Source organism: Podarcis gaigeae (genome assembly GCF_964106915.1).
Source record: "Podarcis gaigeae genome assembly, chromosome: 3".
In the NCBI taxonomy this organism is placed as follows: Eukaryota; Metazoa; Chordata; class Lepidosauria; order Squamata; family Lacertidae; genus Podarcis; species Podarcis gaigeae.
In genome coordinates, this window is record NC_139680.1 from 33,770,098 (window position 1) to 33,791,707 (window position 21,610).

The window sequence follows — 21,610 nt, forward strand, 5'->3', positions numbered from 1 at the left end:
ATGTGTCTGAATGGTTAAACTGCAATGCCTTGCCCATTATGTATGTGTGTTTGGGTGTATGTGGGGTGATTCCAGCTGCGTTTTTGTTCTTTAAGGTTCATTTGTGAAGATTCCAAGGTGCTGAGAAGAGAATAAGGTGATGATGTCATCTGTCTGCACTGGCTGCTAGGATCCTCTACCCAGGGGATTGTGGCAGTACATGAACAGCATGAATCAGACCTCACCACCTGCTTGGGTGCAACCAATAAATGCACAGTTCCAGTGTTGGCTCTGGGTTCTGGAGTGTCCTTAATGGTCTCCTCCTGGAGTTGCTCCACCTCCTCCTGATCATTGCTGCAACTTCCCATTCACTTGCCCTGTTCCTCTGTGCTCAATAGGCAAGAGCAGGCAGGCAAATGGAATGTTGTTCCTTCTCCTTGTTCTGTCACCACTCACTTGCTCAGAGAGGGCAGGTAAACAGGCAGCAACAGAAGGAAGGGGCAGCTGGCAGTAGATCCCCTCTGCTGATACCCAGCAATGCAACCCCCTGGTGTTAGTCTGGCACATGATCTCCTTGGTTGCTATTCAGCAGCAGCCTCCAAATGCAATGTACTCCTCTGTATCCCTCTCTGCATTTGCACCCTGGTTCATGCAAAAGGCAACGAGAACAGCAAAATGATACATATGGTACTCGTTGATTATACTGGTTTTCTGCAGCATCTTACCCATTTTATCTCTCTCATTTAACACCTTCTAACTGCCAAAGATACTCCCGTTTTTTAAAAAACTACACCCACTCAATTTCTAATTTTTGCTATATAAGGCAGTACTTACTGCCCCTTTGGATAGAAAATTTGTAACAAGGATACATTATGTCAAAGAATGTCTCTTGTTACTAAATGCAAAGGGGAATAAAAGCTCATTTAATTTAAAAGGAAAACAGCCACAAAAGTTGACGGTATGTATATAATGTCTTTTTTTCAGTCCTTAAGAATGACCTCTGTTAAATACGAGCAATGTACTCTGGCATAATGCCTCTGGGTCCTCATCCCAGCTTTCAATCTTATAGTGATTGCTCAAAGTGGACCAGGTCAAATCTAAGGCACTACACTTTCAAATAAGGTCAGTCCCCATATCATTGGTATTGCAATTTAAAGAGCTGAACTACGCTTGCACTTCTGATCAAACGTAAGAAAAGGGGATCTATTAGGAAGGAGCACACTTCAGAACCACATGAAACAATTTATCTGAGATTAGGTACAGAACATTACCAAGATGCTAATGCGACCTCTCCCAAAGTGGTGCCTTCCAGATGTTTTGGACTACAACTCCTGTCAGTCCCTAGCCAGTTAAGTGTCAGAAACGCAGCCAAAAGAGCTGAACATATTTGAAACTGGAAAAAGATCTTTTAATTTCCTGGGTTCATCTCTATAACAATGAACACAGGCTATTTGATTGAGGGGTAGATGGAGCTTGTCAACTTGGCAAGGTAGGCCATTTTGGAGAAGGAAAACTCTTCTCCTAAACTTCTGTTGCCTTGCAGCCATACTCATTCATGAGTAAGCCCCGAGGAAAAATCTGTACCCGCTGCCTTGTGGGACATCTTTGGGAAGTTAAGTAAACATCACACAAATCGGGGGGGGGGGGGGGGAGTCCCTAAGACAGTTGGATGGCACCTTGCATGCTTTCTTCCAGCAACTCCTGCAGCCAAGCTGGTGCCAAACGTATTGCTCTGCTTTCCTTTGACTGAGAGAGAAGCCCAGGATCGCCATATGCATTGCCCTGGCTTGCGCCCCAGAGAGGTCACTTCCGTGCTGCTAATACAGTGGTTTGACTTCACCCCTAGAGGTGCATTTCATTGTCTCTTTAGACGGACAGGTGACAACAACACTATGGGTTATGGTGACTTTTCTTTTCTTTTGTTAAGCCAATAATGCACCATGTAAAAAGATTCCTACAGAATATATTTGACTCGATGAGCTGTCATAACACTTTGCCCAAATTTCCTGCATTCTGACTTGATCCAATTATTCATTCCTGAAATATAATTATATTACTATTTTGTATTATAGAATAATATTAGACACTAAGGCAGGTAGGTTTGGAAGAGGCTGTTAATATTTCACAAACCCACATCACCATTAGGAAGAGAGCTCATTAATCATTTAGCAAGACATCACCTTACATAGGGCCCCTGTCAGCCGAAACGGAACGCTGCTGTTTGAAAAATCACATTTTTTTTATTATTATCCACCTGCTGCTATGCCCAATTTAGCACCGAGCTCTACCACGTGCTCACTTTGCAATTAAGAAGGCATGTGGGTTTTAAAATTAAAATAACCTCTTTCAAACCATCAGAAGTGATCGGAGTTGGATGACAGAACAATCTAAATACCCCATGCTTTCAAAGAGTGGCTGGGTGGTGGCATCTGAATTGCCACCTCACAGGCTAATTGCCTTGGTAATATGCCAGCCCTGTGTGAGGCCAACATTTGATGCCCTCCCCCTAGCCCTGGTGGCACAGGCTTAAGCTGGGTTTGGCGAAGGAGGCATGAGGCTCTGACAAGGTCCTAGAGACCTCCCACCACTTCCCCAAAGACCAGTAAGTGCTTGCCTGGTTTTGGGAAGGATGCTCTCCCACTGCCAGAACGTGCCCCACCCCCTCATGGAATTCCACTCAATACTGATCCAGAGTAGATTCCAGTGTATAGTTAGCCAAGTAAAAACTTAAACACTTTGCAGGATTCCCCAAAAATAGACCAGAGGCTATTGTAGTTCATCCAGCAGAGCTTTACTGCTACTGAAGGCAAATGAGCATAATGGTAACAATCAGGATTGGCACTGTCCATAAGAAATCCAGTTGCAGCAGACTTAACTTAAACTTACAATAACTTATAATAAGACTGAACCTTGACACTAAGCATACTATGTACAGAACACCACACCAGAAGGAAAAGAGATAGAAAGAGAAAGTGAAGCCCAGGCTCCTTTTGGCCTACTATTATAGTCAGCATAACCCTCACAGAAAGAGATAACAGAACCAGTTTAAGCCAGCTGTACTCAGCTTCTCTGAAGGAATAACCCAAACAACATGAACCTTCTGCTGGCTTCTTTCACACAGAGAAGCTTTCAGAAGCCTCTCGAATTAAGTAGAATAGGAAAGATCTCCACACATCAATACTTTCTGCACTAAGAAATGCAAACTGACACCCACAAGAGCTGAGTGGGTCCGCACTGCACTGCCTGCCTGCCAACACAACTCTTGGCAGGAAAATTTCCCCAACATCTGCAGAGAGGAGCTCTGGGCCGGGCCATGCTGGGGTCACCCCTTGCCCGTCTCCCTCCGTCCAAGCCCACTCACCATGGGTCTGAGTTGCTCTGCCACCTTTGCCAAGGCAGGGCAGGGATTGCCATAGAAGCCGATCCTGAATGGGGGAACCTGATTGCACCCCCTCAGAATGCTGCGTCTGGGGCAGTGGCCCCCATGGCCCCCTCTTCATGCTACACAAACTGGCTCTACCACTGAGCTGAGCCCTTCCCAAGTCAAACGAACCATATTGAACAGTCCAGATGAGCATCCCAGTGGATATTTGAGCTGAAGAAGTGGGTGCTCACCCACTCCTACCCGTGACTCATGAAAGGCATTGAGATATCACCCCTCATATGGGCAGTTCTACAAGTGCATAGGAAGATCACTGAATTTCTCTCTCTCTCTCTCTCTCTCTCTCTCTCTCTCTCTCTCTCTCTCACACACACACACACACACACACACACACAGCCTCTAGCACTCTATGAACAGAAGATCCCTGTTGCTGGATTGCTGACACCATTTCCTCCCAATCAGCCTAGGATATTAACAGCACCTATTTTTTATTTATTCTTTTCACTGTACACCTGGTGAATAATGCGCAGCATGAAAAGCTTTCTTGTATATTACAGATCACCGATTGGTCCAGCAGAAGGTTATCATCTCTAGGTTTCTCTTTCCACAAGACCAACTTGGCTGCTTTAAATTACAGAGTTATGATTTTGGCCCAGAAAGTCCTCCTTGCAGGAGAGAAAAAGGAATGTTTTCTTCAAATAAAAATAAATCATTCCTTAGCAATTCACACAGAGCTAAAAACTGAACGGTAAATATGGTTTGGCTAGTTCACAGACTATTTCTGGTTGAAATGACGCCTAGTTTACATTTTCAGATATAACTGAAATCGGCACATGTTATGGATGCAGATCTTAAAGCCAGAACCCGTGAAATGGAGTGAAGCAGCTGTGTCAGGTGACAGAAGCCCCCCCAGAGAAGCACACTCATGGGTGCTCCTCCGCCTCCAATGCTGGCAGAGAAGTGGTACAGGCATCGGTGCAGTTATCTGACAAGATGCTGGTGGCAGAGAACTGGAAAGTGCCATGAAATGGGACACGGCAACCCTTCTCAAAGCTCCATACAGTGGTACCTCAGGTTAAGTACTTAATTTGTTCCGGAGGTCCGTACTTAACCTGAAACTGATCTTAACCTGAAGCAGCACTTTAGCTAATGGGGCCTCCTGCTGCCGCCGCGCCGCCGGAGCACAATTTCTGTTCTCATCCTGAAGCAAAGTTCTTAACCCAAGGTACTATTTCTGGGTTAGCAGAGTCTGTAACCTGAAGCGTATGTAACCTGAGGTACCACTGTACTAACAGAATTCTGGAAGGTTATGCTAGGGTTAAGAGCACAGAGGTAGTCAATCTATTAGACAACTGGGATATGTCAAGAGTTCCAGTCAGCCAGTCACACCCTTCTGTTTTCCCTTCCCTCTTTAGTTTTCTCAACTCTCACCCCACAACAGCCAATCGATATTCCATGCTCACTGGGCGTGCTCAGTCCTCATTAAGGTAGTTCTTTCCCCATAAATATTTTTATACCTATGTAAATCTTGGGGTTCCCCAGAGCTTGCTAAAAATTTGTCTCCCTCTTGTTGAATGGGTTGTGCCCTTTTGGCTACGTAAGGATCTACACTTAAGAGAATGAGTTTGCTATATTAGCATGATCAATTGAAACTGATTCAGGTCCCACCTGTCCTGCACATTAAAAGTAGTATAATACCACTTTAAACTCTGGAAACTGTAACTCTGTGAGGGTAATAGGGGTCTCCTCAAAAAAAAATTCTTCCATTTTTAAAAATCCCTCCAACTGACTTCAGCAGTAGGGAGCAACAGCAGCATCGTTGTAGGAAAATTACTAAGCCAGTTCTAAATGTAGTTTTGGATGCTTTTCAGCAGAAGAAGATGCCTAAGAATCCTATGGGTTCTTGACTACCTCTGACAACTTCCACATAGCTCATTTCAGCCCCTACCTCCAGCAGGAAATTTTTCTATGGGCTCCACATGGGGTGATTTTGGCAGTGTAAGTACAATCCTATAGGCAGACCCCTCCTTCAGCTCCTTAGCTGGAAAAACCTTCCTGGGTTTATCTATTGTGTTTTAACTGGATAGCGTCTGAATTGGGTCCATCTTAATTAATTGATTGATTGATTAATAATAAAACAACAGTATCCTCATCATCATGCTTTTAAGGTTACAAAATCCTTCAAGGCAGCCTGCAAGTAAAAATCAAAATACTTTTAAACAAAATTACAGTGATGCAATATCAAGACATGGCAACTCAACCAGAAACTTCTCTGTCAGGCAGCTGGTGTCAGCTGGCTTGGGCTTGGAAGGAGGAGAATGTAATGTATGCAGTTTGCGGGTCCTTATTGAGATAGGAAGTGTGCTTAGGAGTTCTTATGCAATTAATGGCTTTTTAATAGTTAGCTTTAATGAAGAACTTAGTTGGGCTGCAGAAAAGAAGCCTTGGGTTGGGGGAGGGGCTCTTGCTATTGTGCAGTATTTTAGGATTTATAAAAAGCATCTCTGCTAAAAGGGATAGGCAATATGAATATTTAAGGGCCAAGCGAAGGCCAAATATTCCCCTGGCTGTTACCCTTCACTTAGATTACTATATATCTATATGAATATTTATTAGGCTGCGGTTGTATTAGCATCAAACATAGCAACATTGCACTTTAGGCTGCATCAGCGCTTCTTTTCAACTCCAGCTGGCAATGAATAGCAACCCTTTAAAGTTGGAACGTATCATTGAATATTTCAGTCAAGAGAGGCGCCCTCTTCGCAAAATTACATTGTTTCTCTTTTACAAACAATCCTTAGAGACTCAGTATCAGACCAAGAGCCTGACCTAACAAAAACACCAAAATGCTTTGAGGTGCATTACGTGCTAAACAGCTTCAAATGTGGAGACTATGGGCATCACTATAGTCTCCTGCCTCAGAAATGTTGCTCTTCTATTGCTGTTTGGAACCTGTACTGAATGATCCCAAAGTACAAAGTGGTACATATCGGAGCCAGCTCCCTTCATCGTCCCCCATAAAATTTCTGAAGACCCCCCAAGTTGATAGGTACTACCATTCAAATAGTGTGGGTGCACCCTGTCATGTGACCAATTATGGGGGCGGGGCTTACCTTGGCCCCTCAATATTTTATTCAAGTTGGCACCCCTGGTAGTGCTGAACTGTACCACTAGGATCATACTAAGGAGGAGACTATGGGCCTATCCATACCTTGGCTTAATGTGGATTGTGAAACCCCTTTGGGCCTCTTTTAATTCCCTCTCGTGATGAGGCATTCTCCTCCAATGCTGCTGTCTCACACTTTCTCCTTCCTAAATCCGGAGACTTCCTGTGCAATCGATGTAGCATCAATATATACAATCGATATAGCTCTCCTGTTCAGATTTTCAAAGAATATTACTAGTAGTAGTACCAATACTTCTATTCCAGTCTTCAGTATAGAAGTGGAAGTAGGAGAAAGTGACGCCAAATCAGCGGAGGAAAAAACTAAAAAGGAAAGGTTTATTGTTTGGTTCTTGCTGCTGTCTTTCATGGGGCAAGCTAGGAATGGGGAACATTTTTCACCTTGCAGGTCACATTCCCTTAGGAGCAGTTTTCTGGGAACTGCATGCTAGTGATGGGTAAGGCCAAAGACAAAATTGGGCAAAGCAGCAGGCTGGTTTCTTCACATTTAACACTCTCTCTATCCTCCCATCTAGGCAACTAAGGAGCATTTATCAGAGTTCAAGGACATCCGGTAAAATGGATGCAGGGCAGTCTGAACATGTAACATTGATTCTGGTACTGCAGGATGGGTTACTTAGTAGTTTCTGAGCACAATTCAAAGTGCTGGTTTTGACATATAAAACCTTATGCATCTCAAGACCTCTCCCCACATGAAGCAACGCATGCCCTGCATTCTTCATCCGAGGGAGGTGTAGAGGATGGTGAAACAAGAAGTGGCTTCTCAGTGGTGGCTCGCCATTTATGGAATGCTCTCCCCAGGAAGGAATGCCTAGTACCATCACAATCTGTTTTCATGTGCCAGGCAAAAACATTCTTATTCAACCAGGTCTTTGGATCTAATTTTCTGCTTATTTTATTAGCAAGGTTGGGGGAGTTGGATATATGTATCTGGTGTATTTCAAGTTGTTTATATTTTGTTTGTAATACTTATTTCCAATGTTCCGTTTTGTAAGTCACTTCGAGCTTCTTTTTCTTTAAAGTAACTAATAAATATGAAGAACAACAACAAGAAAATATTTGTCTGTGCAGTTAGGCATATGCTCACGGAAGCCTACTTTTAGGCATGTAAGACCCCATAACTGGATTGACATGGCCATGATTTCCTTTCTGCACCTTCTTCGAAATGAATAAAGGTCAAGCCACGATGCCAATGCCCAGCAAAATCCTCACCACAGTTGATGGCATCTATGCAAGCACATACATGGTATGACATTTCAACTGACCTTGCACACAACACCCTCCTGCAGATTAAATCATTATTCTTTCAGAATGCTTGAGGCTGTCAACTCCACTAAATAGAAAACCATCTTTTAATTTTCAAGTGCAAACTCCCTTTTGTGATTCCTAAAAAAACTGCTGTCAATTTGGCACAATTATTTTAAAGAAATTTGCCAAAGCAAAGAGTGGTGCTTTTGTTGTGGTGGTTGTTTTAAAAGGCATTGAGAGGAGCAGAGCACAAATTCTACCTCCCTCTTTCATTCTCTATGTTATATTATTATTCATAATATTCTGCTAAAACCCCTAATATAGTCTTCATAATAATATATAATCAATCTACTGTTTATTGTCATTAGAGTAAAAAATTGCAATCTGAGTTTTCAAGACACAGCAAATATTAGTGAAACATCATTTAGCCTTTTATCTAAGTGCCTTAGGCATAAAAAACAATCCATCACTTTAAATCAATATTCTATTCAGTCTGGCAAGTTCCACTGTCTGTAATGTCAGGTTGTTCCCATTGTCTTTGTTCTATGTGTGTTTTTCAACACTTTATTCACTGTGCATAGTGGCAATCAGTGCAATATCGAAAGAATTATGAATAAAAATACATTTTCAAACTACAGAGATAGGCATATTATGTTTGACAAATAAATTGTTAGGTATATACACTTGCTTTCAGTACTTTTCAACGCAATTAAATACGCTCACCTAGAAATATCTAATTATATTGGATCTTCCTCCCACTTAAATCAATAGAATATGTTCAATCATGGAATGATTAAGCATCTAACTCTTAGCTTAGAGAGCAAGCACTAACTTCAAAAACCCAGTGGAAAGGAGAGTCAACCTATAATAATCCACCACATGGGGAAGCTCAAAAGCATCCAAAGTCTTGTGCAAGGCTGGTCATAGGTCAAGTTCTGATGACCCACTTGGAAGTAGTCCTGTGCAGAAAGCTCATTTTTAATATTCACCATGCTTATGCAAATAATTACCAGTAAATGACACCTATCGTGCTAGTTCTGGGTGTCAGGTCAGGTGTTCTTTCTCAGTGAATTTATATCTTGGCTGGAGATGTCCTAACCAGGGGATAGCACTGGATGGCATATGAGCCCCTCTCTAACTCTATGAACTTTCACATTCCTGTTTCGTGAGGTGTCACTCCTGACACGGATTGCTTACCCCTGGCCCCACCTCCCATCTTACCTTAGTTTTGCAGTTGCTGCTGCAGCCAGAAATTGCACACGCACTATTCTATATAGGAAGCCATTCATATGAAGAAACTAAGGATGGATTTATCTGTTTCAATGACACAAACACCTCTCAAAAAGAGATTTGATCACAAAATAGTACAGTATTGATGAAAATTGTACCTCTGCCTTAGACATGGGCTTTCCAAGTACTGTATTTGCCATCATTTCCACAGTTGTATTGTCCACTAATCTCTTTCTCAAGTGAATGCACTTTTGTCACTATTTTATCTGCATCTCGAATCATCTCAGCCCCAGCTCACACATCCCAATGAAGTGCCTTCACTCACCTACTTATATTTCATAGTGCCTTGGGCACAACCGACTACTTGCCTATTTCCTCCCTCATTATCTCTGTAGGAATGAATTTAGGCACTAGGAAAGGATATATTGTTTACTTATTATCCTTCCTTGCTCATATGGGTAAGCTCAGCAGAGTACCATCCTTTGCAGCTTTAAACTTGGAAGCTAAGATAAGGTTGATCTAACCTTCTAGAAACAATAAACCAGGATGCAATAAGGACAGCTGGAATTTCTCTGGTATTAGACCTTTTCTCCCCCTTAAAGATAACAATACACAGTATAGGTAAAGAAGTAAAAGTATTAGTTACTTGCACAACCTAGGTCTTGAAGCAGCAGTTACAGTAGCAAAATGTAGGCGGGTTTATGACTACTTTCTAAGTTACAAAGGTATAAAATCTAAGTTCAAAATGGTGTCTGAGCTGCAGAGCTCAGGCATGCACATGTGGTCAGCTTGAAAGCATGAAAAAGAAAGAGAGAGATGCCTAGAAAGGAAGGCCCTATGCAGTGTTACAGCTTCCTGCCAAGGCAGACAAAGGAAGTGATCTCACACAGTTATCAATAGCAAATTTTACAGGAAAGCTCTGTGAGACTCATATAGAGTTAGCTTGGCTGCAGTCATTCGTGGTAAACTCACAACTGGAATGTGCTCTATCTGGGGTGCAAATGAGCTCAATTTTGTCGGCATATTTGCATGCCCAGGGTAGATGATCACCTCAGAAGCTGTGGAATGGAAGAAAACTTTGGTCAAGAGGCACCAGTTCACGATGAAAATAGGCCTGAATGCCTGTCTTAAGGGCAGAAATGTTTTTCTGTCTGAAGTGTGGGGAAATGCTGACAAGGTCTTAGTCAAGCTAAGAAAATGCACCAGTGTGAAGATGGTGCAATATTTGTTACTCTGTGTGATTAGCAGTACTGGGTGACCTTTGTGAGTTTCCCTGTACCCTAATTAAGCTTTGAGGGAAATGTTTTTGCAGGTGTTTGTCTTGTAATCTGTTGTTTACCAACACAGAAACCAATTTTAGTTGCTAGCAATGGGGGAACTGAAAAAGAACCAGTGTGCAGGAAAAGGTTCCTAGAGTGTTGGGAAACAAAGATAATGTGTACAACAGAGGCAAATGAAGGAAGTGGTATCCTTCTTTTTCAAATAGATGAGTTGTTTTCTCGCTTCTCCAAAATGGTGCCAAAATCACCCATAAGAAACAGTTCTGGATACTTTTATCTTATAAAGTGTCCTTTTCTCCCTTTAACACACCACTTGTAGTATATGTTATAGGACCAATTTCAACGTTAAAGAATAGCATTCCCTACTGCTGTGAAGCCACTGTAACATATTCATAAACACAACGGTTCTGTGCAGAAAGACTAAAATGTGACAAAATGTCTCCTCTTGTAATGCTTGTCATTGTCCATGAATCCACTGGATAAGTGCAGTTGTTCCAACTTGCCTAAAACCCACTGAAAAATGTAAATGGCCAACGGAGCTTAAATAGTTGAATGTGACATTAGCTTTCATTTTCAATCATTTGTATTGCAGCTTGAAAAACAGCACAGAGAAGAAACTACATGGCATTAAAAACAGTATGCTTCATTTTGCATTCCAGTTTGCTTTGTCTTTTATATATATATATTTATATATATATCTAAAAGAGCTGTCTAAAATTATGATCTGCCATACTACTCGTACATTAGATGTTGTCATGGGACACAGACTCAGAGCTATTTGTGGCTCTCCTTAGGTTTTACAGGGGGAGGGGAGAAAGACCATTTACAATTATATCATTTGAATGCAGGAGGATTTTATTTCACCAGGAGGCAGTTGTGTGCTTCAGCCTTTGTGCATCTGGATCAAGAAGCACAGAACATTCATGTATACCTAAGGGTGGGTAACCTACAGGTTATAGTGGGGGTGGGGAAGCTTCTGATGTGTGTAGTGGAAAAAGCTATACGCTTTTTATTAACTTTACTGCGGTAAAGGACATTCCCATAAGTGATGGGTGCTGCACCTATCACAGGTTTCACATAGCCTTTTATACTCTTTTACATGTTGTTGTTGTTGTTGTTGTTTAGTCGTTTAGTCGTGTCTGACACTTCGTGACCCCATGGACCAGGCACTCCTGTCTTCCACTGCCTCCCACAGTTTGGTCAAACTCATGCTGGTAGCTTCGAGAACACTATCCAACCATCTCATCCTCTGTCGTCCCCTTCTCCTTGTGCCCTCAATCTTTCCCAACATCAGGGTCTTTTCCAGGGAGTCTTCTCTTCTCATGTAGTGGCCAAAGTATTGGAGTCTCAGCTTCAGGATCTGTCCTTCCAGTGAGCACTCAGGGCTGATTTCCTTAAGAATGGATAGGTTTGATCTTCACTAGTTTACTGCAGTTACTAGTTAATAAAGGATATTGTCTTGCTGGAATCCTTGGTTTTGTTTTTTTATTGAATTCCCCACGTGGAACGAACCTGAGGAATCATTTTAGCTACTCCCTTGACAATAGGAAGATATGTAAACATACTGCATGGCATTCAGGATGAATGCAGGAAAAATACTCTGTGTTTATATCAGCACCCCATAAACAAATCAAAACAAATGCCCAGTAAAACTGGACATAGTCCAACCACCGGGTAAACTTCGTGCAAGCATATCAGGATGAATTCTCAGTAAACAGGCCATCTGGAGGAGCTCAAATAACTCATTCAAATCTTGTTGGGAGCAAGCAAGGAGCTAAGGCTATCTTCTACTGCATCAGTGACAGAGGGTGCATTTGGACATGAGGATTATTGGGTTAGTTTTCCTGATTATAATCCTGGATTCTAACATTTCTTTTACACTGCATTATTACCTGTTCGATTCTAGATCTGTGGCTTTCTGATGGATATACTGTCATGTTGTACTGAATTTGAAAATCCAGGAAAGAACGGTATAGCAGGATAACGCCCCAGATTTCATCGTGTGACATTACAAAGTAAAACTCTTGTCCTTTTCTGGGTTAACAGGGCTGCAAATGGATCCCCCCCCCCAAAGAAGCAAATAACACAGAAATGCCAGACTCTTCTAGTTTTCCAGAAGTGGCATTTATGTCGTGTGAAGGATCACATAAAACATGGAAATGATCAGGCAAGGAAACACTGGGTAAATGGATTAAAGTGTTTTCTGAATACAGCCAAAGCCTCCACTCCCCCACCCCCAATATGCACATTTTAAACGTTTTGCCATTCTGATGGGACCTTTTCTAGTAACAGGCAACCCCTTATTTACTTTGGTTCTATTACAAATCATTATGAGATCTTAAATGAGAATAGCTATCATTAGTGTTAACGAGAATGTTCCAGAGCATTGGACATTTGATTTGTCAATTTACTGCAGGGATTGGGATCATGTGGCTCTTTGGATACTGCAGGTGGACAACTTCCATCATACCTGAAACCCCTGGGAATGCTGCTTGGGACTGATGGGAGTAGAGGCTCACGGGTTCCCCAGTCCTGATTTTCAGGGGCTCAAACCACAGTCAATAATTCTTTTCTTCCAGTGAAAATAACTCCCACAGCCTTTCACAGACGTAAAGTGACATATATGCTGCTGACACTTTAAACTGTTTACATTACAAGCACAAATTCACATAAAATTACGGTGCCCTACAGATATATCACACAGCAATTTAGACTCTAAACTAGATGCCTTTTACATGTTTCACAAAAATACAGTGCTCACTTTTGTCTCAGGGAGGTTTGGGGACTTCTCTGTGATTTTAGAAAGTATGTAGTCAATGGATGGGTATTCCATCAATGCTAATTGCCTCAGTGTGAGGAAAAGTGATAATCAACCATCCTGCCGAGTAAACCCAGGAATGTATTCCCACCTACCCACCCAACAGATGTGTTGATGCAATATAGAACAAGAAACTCATCAAAGAGCTCATTTATGTTCCCCCATACCTTAACAGCACACATTAATAAATAAAGTCTCTCAAATTAAATGTGGTTCTCTGTGGTTCATGTTCATGTGCTCAAGTCTCTCTTGATTAAAATGTGGGTTTAAAAAGATGCAATTAAGATGCGGCTCACCGCTATCCTCACTCTGAATACTTTTCGTCCAATATCCATGTACAATGTTATTTCAATTTACCAAATACATGTATTGGTATTTTCAATTCACCAAATACATTATTCACCTTTCTCATTAGTTATAGCTGCGACTTATTGGCATTTCCCAGCCCATCAGATGTTGGAACGCCCCAGTAACAATAAATGAGGCAGTCAAAAGCCCACATTGGCAGAAGCACTGATGGTCTAAATGGCCCCCACCAAGGTTATTTTCTATCTTCTTTTTTGAATTACAATTTTGTAATTATTTTTATTTAGACCATGGAATGCTTTGTAATTATAGACCACACAGCCTTTTCCTCTTGGTTGTTTTTATTATGGACTTAATAGATTGCATAGCTATATCCTATACTTCTTTATTGGCAATTGTGATTTTTTTTTAAAAAAAACAACACACACCTTATTTTAATTTTTTTCTGGAACCTGTTTTTTTGTTACTAAAATTCAATTAAAATGTTGGGGGGGGGGGTTGTTACACAGCCCTTTTAGCACCTTGAGATCGCCAGTGGAATTTCTTAACTAAAATTACCTGGGGGAAATATCAGCATGCTGGAGTTTTCCTGTAAATGTACAGCTTATGTCATCATTTGGATCATGGCTCTTCTATCTACAAACAACATCTGCATCTGAGAAACTATCAAACACTGTGGCAACAAATATGCTCTCAAAACCACAACCCAAGTGATATAAGTCAGGCCTCATGAATAGTTCAGTTAGAGGGGACTTCATTTTAAGAAGCTGCCAATATGCTTAAGGCACATATTGTGACCCATGAAGCTGACTACCAACCATGCACTGCAGCTTTTAATAGACAAAACGTGTTAATACATCTTTTATACTTAAGCAGACATTTAATTCTGTAGCAGTTAAGAGGGCAGAAAACACGTGGTTGCCTCACTCATGACTGCATTCTTAAGCACATTTATATAGCAGAAATACCCCACTGAGCACATTGATAACTAATTCAGAGTCAACAAATATAGGATTGCATTGCCAAAATTCGTACTTTCTCAGCAGCATATTGACATTTGGATAGCTCATTCTAAATAGGAATACAATTTTGGACAACCAATTCCAAACATCAATGTTGTATTTTGATTACTGAAATATGTATTTTGGCTCCTGGACTGGTATGAGAATGAAAAATGCCTTGTTAGATTATTAAAAGGTTTCACTATCCCAACACCCAGGATATTTGGGTGACATTCAGCAAAGTCTTTTCTGCTGGTTTAGCATTACTCACTGGGGTGCAAAGTTAAATCTAAATTTACAGAGGCAATGAGGAATTACGTTCTCCACATGATAACCTACCAGCCAGAGCCTTGGCTAGGGGATCTTGCACCCCTGGCAGAACTGTCCAGATTCGCCCGCTACCCACGGACAAATTAGCTCTTCTTTCCACCTCTTCTCCAACCCCAACCCCCACACATTCAATTCTTCAAGCACTTCACCTTGTAATGAATTCTTTCACAGAAAATCCAATATTTAATTTTTATGGACATATTTTAAAGCTGGGTTTGTGCCCCTCCCTCGCCTGTGCCTCTGGCAGGGGCCTTCCTCACCAGCCCCTGGCTACAGCCCTGCTCCCAGCATTAGTACACTGTTGATGAGTTCATTACTGGGGAGCAAGGCCCATTAAAATCAACAGGGCATCCTGAGCTCTACAAAAATAAGGGCACCATCCAGCCTAAGTTAAGCACACGAAGTCCTATTGATTTCTGTTTGAAAGGTAAGCATGTGCTTAATTATAACTCTAATGGAAATCAATTGAACTTTAAAGTGTTTCGCTATTGTTGGATTGTATAAAAATATAAGGGATAAGCAGCTATTATGTTGGCAGGCTTTAAAACACATTGGTACCTTTGGTTTAAAACAAGAAAACAAACTGCTTCTACCAAGGAACTTCATGAAAAGCCTGCCTGACTAGGCAAAACTGGTTCAAGAGTTCCACTATGTTAGATAGATCTGATTCATCATATTCCAGATACTCAGAGCTACCTATTGTCCATTAGAATCCACTGTCCCTCATATTAGGCTACTATATCAAGCCCAAGGTGAAAAAAATCTCAATGATTTGCTTTTCAAAAGCCTGCAAGTCTCATACAGTGGTACCTCAGGTTACAAACGCTTAGGGTTACAAACACTTTGGGTTACAAATTCCGCTAACCCGGAAGTAGTACCTTCGGTTGTGAAATTTGCCCTAGGATGAGAATGGAAATTGTACGGCGGCAGCGTGGTAGCAGTGGGAGGCCCCATTAGCGAAAGCGGGCCTCAGGTTAAGAACGGACCTCGGAATGAATTAAGTTTGTAACCCAAGGTACCACTGTACACATTTTTCCTTCCTTTGAAAATTTATATGCTGTCTCTCAGTCTTGAAGATGTTCAGAGCTTACTTAAAAGCTTCGTAACTATTTCATTGTCTATTTCTAAACACTGCCACAACATAAAACAAAAATGTGAATTCTTAAAAAAAACACTTTGAAAGGTTGTTCTATTTGAGAGGGTGCTGAGAAAACTGAGGAGTATTTATAATGTTAGACAAGCAATAGCAAAGAATTCATCCTTTCTAATTCTGGTTTTGGCAGAAATTATTTAAGACGACACCACAAAATGGTTTTTTGTTTTTTTTAAGGATATGGTTTCCCCATCATGGGTTATCTGTGCTGAAATTTGACAAGGTAGCACAGAAAAATAAAGACAAATGGAATAGTTCAACTGGGTGAACAATTAACAGCCACTGATAAATCCTATTCTTTCATATATCAATTCACCATAGTTAATTTGCTTAACGCAGAATGCAGTCTATAATACCAAGAATCACCCCAAGGGGATCAGAACAGACAAACCTCACATGGTGTCTGTACACCTGGAAGTGACATTGGCATAGGACAAAACAGTTCACAACAGAATATACCTGTTTAAAATGAGAGGATACACTTGGGGATGGCCCAGTGCCACAATGATTGTCAAGATCATACTCTGCAAAAACTAGTACTGAAATCATACCACCAAATCCATCTCCATGGTACAAATGATACACTTCACATGCTTGTTTGTGTATCTGATGTGCAATTAACTTGCGAATCAGTGATTGTGAAGACATCAAATATAGCCAACATTAAAAAAAAAAGTATTTCATTTTGTTCATTTGTTGTTATCAAGAAAACAGGTACTTACATATTCTTCATAGGGTTCATGTGCTGGCGGAGGGGGTGGCCTATAACCTGGTACTGCTGGAACTCCTCTTGCTCGAGGGGCTGGGACCCCCCTGGCTACAGGGGGGACTGGGAGTACTCCACGCGTCGCAGGTGTTCCTCTTGGTACTTGAGCTCCTCGTCCAGGTGGTGGTGGAGGAGGAATTGCACTCCCACGACCCCTGAGAAGGAATAGAGAAATCTCATTAATGTGAAGACAAGCCCTTAATGCAAAGCTATAAAACAAGCATGGGGAACCTGTGGCCCTCCATATGTTGGTAGACTATGGCTTCCATCATGCTAGCAAGAGGTGATAAGGGTTGGAGTTTAACAACTCCACCCAGAGAGCCATAGGCTGACCACACCTGAAATGAAATCTATCACTTATTTTTAGGGTAAGCGTTAATCAATTTATATACGATGCAACAGATTACAGAAAATGAATTTGACAACCCCCCTCCCCCAAGCACTCGTATCATCATTAAATTTTCAGCGCTGCTCGCATACTTGGTATTTGTTCGCCCTAGGTACAACGGTAGTGCCAAATGAAAGGTTTCGTGGAATAAAGGCAGTTCAGCTGGGCTATGTTTATATAGATGGGGAGTGAACAAAGGAGGTGGTGTTTGGAAGGAACATTGGTAGGTGACAGATATTAGCTGTTGGACAAGACCTTTCATCAACTATTTCCTCAAAGAATAACCTACATAATCTCTATATTATTGTCTTTGCTCAGCTGTGGTTTGTATGCCAGTTGTATCCCTTTTCAGGATCAAGTAGATCAAAAGTAGAATCCAGATTGTCTAATGCCCTCCCCAAAGAGGTTCAGTCAGCTCCCTTTCTCTTGACTTTTTCAGCAGTCTTTTATTTCCATTTGGTTTTTGATCTGTGTTAACCTCCTGCTGGAGCAATGTATTTTTAATCTGACCCAGTTGCTTTATGCCCAACTCATGCTGTTGTTTTAACCATTTAATTGGCAGGGTACACTTGCTTTTATTTTGTTTTCTTTGTTTTCAATTTACAAGACTCCCAAAAGTCATTTTGGGGGCCAGAAAATAGAGAAGAAATTTTCTAAAATAAATAAATTGCAGTGTATTCATTTCAGATTCTGGTAGGTAGCCGTGTTGGTCTGATGCAGTCAAAATATATTTTAAAAATATATTTTAAAAATGAAAAAAAATTGTCCAGTAGCACCTTAGAGACCAACTAAGTTTGTTATTGCTATAAGCTTTCATGTACATGCACACGTCTTCAGATACACTGAAACAGAATTCACCAGACCCTTATATATAGTGGGAGGCTGAGAAAAACCCTACCCCACCCTCCCACTATATATAAGGGTCTGGTGACTTCTGTTTCAGTGTATCTGAATAAGTGTGCATGCACAAACTTAGTTGGTCTCTAAGGTGCTACTGGACAATTTCTTTATTTTTTATATATTCCAGTTCATTTCAATATAGGAGAAGGATAAACTAATATATAGGGGGCATGTAGCACTCTGGTGTGAGCTTAGTTACACCAAATTAGTAGAGGAGAATCAGGTTCAAATTTCCCACTCAACCACGAACCTCAGTGGATAATCCTTGGGCCAGTCACCAACCCACCTCCCAGGCTTCATGTGATGATAAAATTGGGACAAGGGGAAAATAATCATATAAGCCAATCTGAGCTCCTACCAGGAATGGTAGGACACTAGGACCCAGATGTCATAAACAGAACATTCCCTTTGTAAGCAATGCTTCAATAATGAAAGAACATTTCTAAAACTTTCATCATTTCATTGATAGTGACATTTCACCTCTGTGAGCTTTGACCTATTGGAAATATGGTCATAGCTGTCTGTATGTTCCTTTTGATTTCCCACATATTGAGATATCCTCAACCCAATACTGTTTTATAAAATAAAAGTCAATATTGTTTTGGTTCTCTTTACTTGCTAGTGTAGGTCAGTCTATCTGCTGGGTTTATTTTTAAAAGGAATTATACTACAAGCAGGATTCGATAGGTTATTTTAATAATAATAATGTAGCAAAATCTAATGCCTTTATAAATACAGAACTAAAGTAGTCGAACTAGCCAAGGAAGGGTTTGTTTTGTAGGAACTCGATTTCAAACCACAGTGGGACTGAAGAATACAATTTAAGGAGACTAGATTCAAACAACCTGATTTGCTCATTCCAGCATTAATGAAAACTGACAGAGAATATTATTTTTCTCTATATAAATAGATCACTGGGAGGCAGAGTGATATCAGAGAGACAGGAGAATTAGGTAATCTCTAAAACAAAGAGAAATGAATTGCATTTAGATAGAACAACAGTAGACGATTATTAACAACCATAGAAGTAATAAGATGGGTTAAGTAACATAACAAAATTTCAAATGAAAGTTCCTGGTGTTATTGAGAGGATTGTGCTTCCTATTCTTAAAATAATGAAGGGCTGAACTTAATAGGTCTATGTAGTTATGTACATGTAGGGAAGGATTGTGATCATACCTGTTAGCCTCACCTCCTGGTCATTCCCACTGCCCATACATTGGACACCAGATCTACACATCTAAGGATTTTCACGTGTAGTATAAACTGAACCATCTAAACCCTGCAAAACTGAAAGTAGAGACTGTATAGTTTATGCCTACATGTATTGAAATTTATGCATATAGGCTTCTGCGCAGATGTGATAACCAAAGCATGTGCCATGGGAGCAGGACTGGCAGGTGCAGTCACAATTGCTTATAAAGGTAAATGTCTACAAAGGGCTATCTCATAATGGTTGAAAAGGCAACCATCTGAACCTACAACTTAAAAAAACATGCAACCAGGATTCTTCTCATTCAATCTTTTAAAGCACTCGACCAAGAGCTTAAAATTACTTTGAGGTAATAGAAATAACGACAGAAGGACAAACACTTACGGGGGCTTGCAAAATGTAAAATAAAGGTAATGAGTCAGTCTACCGCACACTGCCGCTTTATAAACTCAAGAGATCCATTTGTTAGCCCTGAACGTCTCCTATTAAAATGCACCAGCAGTCAGTTAAGTCCTTCTATGGCAAATGGAATGACTCCTAAATTAATGTAACATGACATAAAAGTATTTTGTGAAATTGTAACTGGGCCTAGGCAAGGCTCCTTGAATTGCTTCTGAGTTTGAGTACGACGTTCGTAACTTATTTAAGGACCTAATGTAACAAAGCAGTTCTTTAAAGTCTCTGTGAAAAGCAAGCCCCTACCAAACAGAAAGGCTTTAAGTTGTATGGATTTAGCCAGGGGTACTCAGTTTTGTTTACATATGGACCCCCAATCTGTTACTTAAAATCCTGGGACTTAAGCCATAATTAACTTTCATATTGGTCTGTGATTTAGTTGCAGCAGTCATTAGTTCACTCTCAAACCTATTTTAAATCCCCTTGTATTTCAACCGCAGTTAAAAGTTCAGTGAGAAGAGAAAGAAAACATAGAAAATATCCATATTTTTCTTCTGTCAGTCTTTCTGATTGAGACAAAAAAAATTCCTTCCAGTAGCACCTTAAAGACCAACTAAGTCAGTTCTTGGTATACCAAGAACAGTTCATACCAAGAACTGACTTAGTTGGTCTTTAAGGTGCTAGTGGAAGGAATTTTTTTTGTTTTGACTATGGCAGACCAACACGGCTACCTATCTGTTTCTGATTGAGGCGTGGGGAACTTTGCATTTCCTTGTGGGCAACATTCCAGCGACATATACTAGTGATGTGTGGTGCCAGATGTATTAGTGGGCAAAAGAATGGACATGAATCTTACCTTTGCAGGGGAGGCTACATTCCAGCCATGCAAAAGCCATCCGAAAACCTCCACCCTCCTTGAAGGAAGAAAGAGGCAATGTGTGTTCCAGAACACATTCCAGACAGGCAGAAGCACTTAAGGATATGTGGCTCATGAAGGTCAATTTGGTCCCCAAGTCTGAGATTCTGCAGCTTATCCAAACTGTGGTTGATTTAAATAACACCATCTGTACCTAGAGTCGCAGCTACTGTTTACCTGTTAACGTGGTTGTAAAGAAGAGCAAACGCAACTGACCTTGAAGGGGCTGCAGGAGGAACCCGGATCCCTCTTCCCCGCATGGCTCGTCCACGAGCTGACTCTTCTGAACCATTTAGATATGATAATTCTCTCAACTGCTCTTGACGGATTTCATCATTATAGTCCTGGAAAAGAGTAGGCAGAAGAACATCCTGTCATCTGTATAACTTGGGTCACTTTTGATTTCAAAATAATTGGAGATACATACACACACACACATATATATATAGGCTTAAATGAATCTTTTTTTTATAAGAAGAGTGTTTGTTTTGTTCTTGGGGGGGAAACCTTAAATATTTTACATAGATACATTATTCAAATATATGCAGTGCACTATGAACCAATAAAAGTTATTGCTTATCCCATTATACTAAGCACATTCACACCCATATATGTTCAGTTGAGCTGAATACACCTTGCTCCTTCGCCAGTGTGCTTAAGATTTCAGCCTTAAACCGACCTTGTCTGCGCATATGGAAACCATGTGCAGACACCTAGTATAGACAGTCATCTAGTTGAGAAAACAATCCATGGAGAATAGGCTGGAACTGTATTCACTGATTCTACCTTTGACCTCCACATGTTCAAGGTCATGATTGCCAAGGGGGCTATGCTTATACACCCAAATCCAAGTAATCAATCCTTTGTGCAATCAACATCCTACAAAAATGGAGTGTACAAAAATGGAGAGTACGGATCATACCAAGGAGCTTATACACATTTAAAGTATCCACATATGCCTCAGTGCAAATAGGAACTTCTATGTGCAAAGGCTGGTAGTGGACGTAGTGTCAGTAGGTATGATCCTATGCCTCCCCTTCTCCTTTAGAACACTCCTTTATGAAGCTGTCACTTGGACCTAGGAGAAAGCCTAATCTATACTGTGAAAGAACTAACAGGA

The 21,610-nt window shown here is 40.9% G+C and overlaps 1 protein-coding gene across 12 annotated transcripts in view; it reads right to left on the reverse strand.

Moving 5' to 3' along the window:
- KHDRBS2 (KH RNA binding domain containing, signal transduction associated 2) overlaps positions 1–21,610 on the reverse strand; it is a 330,858-nt gene that overhangs the window by 101,909 nt on the left and 207,339 nt on the right. For all 12 annotated transcript variants that reach the window (XM_083730715.1, XM_083730719.1, XM_083730720.1 and 9 more), the window contains 2 exons: positions 20,707–20,834; positions 16,634–16,832 (listed from right to left, as the gene is read on the reverse strand). In XM_083730715.1, coding sequence (XP_083586841.1) covers positions 16,634–16,832; positions 20,707–20,834 — 327 coding nt within the window. The remainder of the gene's footprint in view (positions 1–16,633; positions 16,833–20,706; positions 20,835–21,610) is intronic.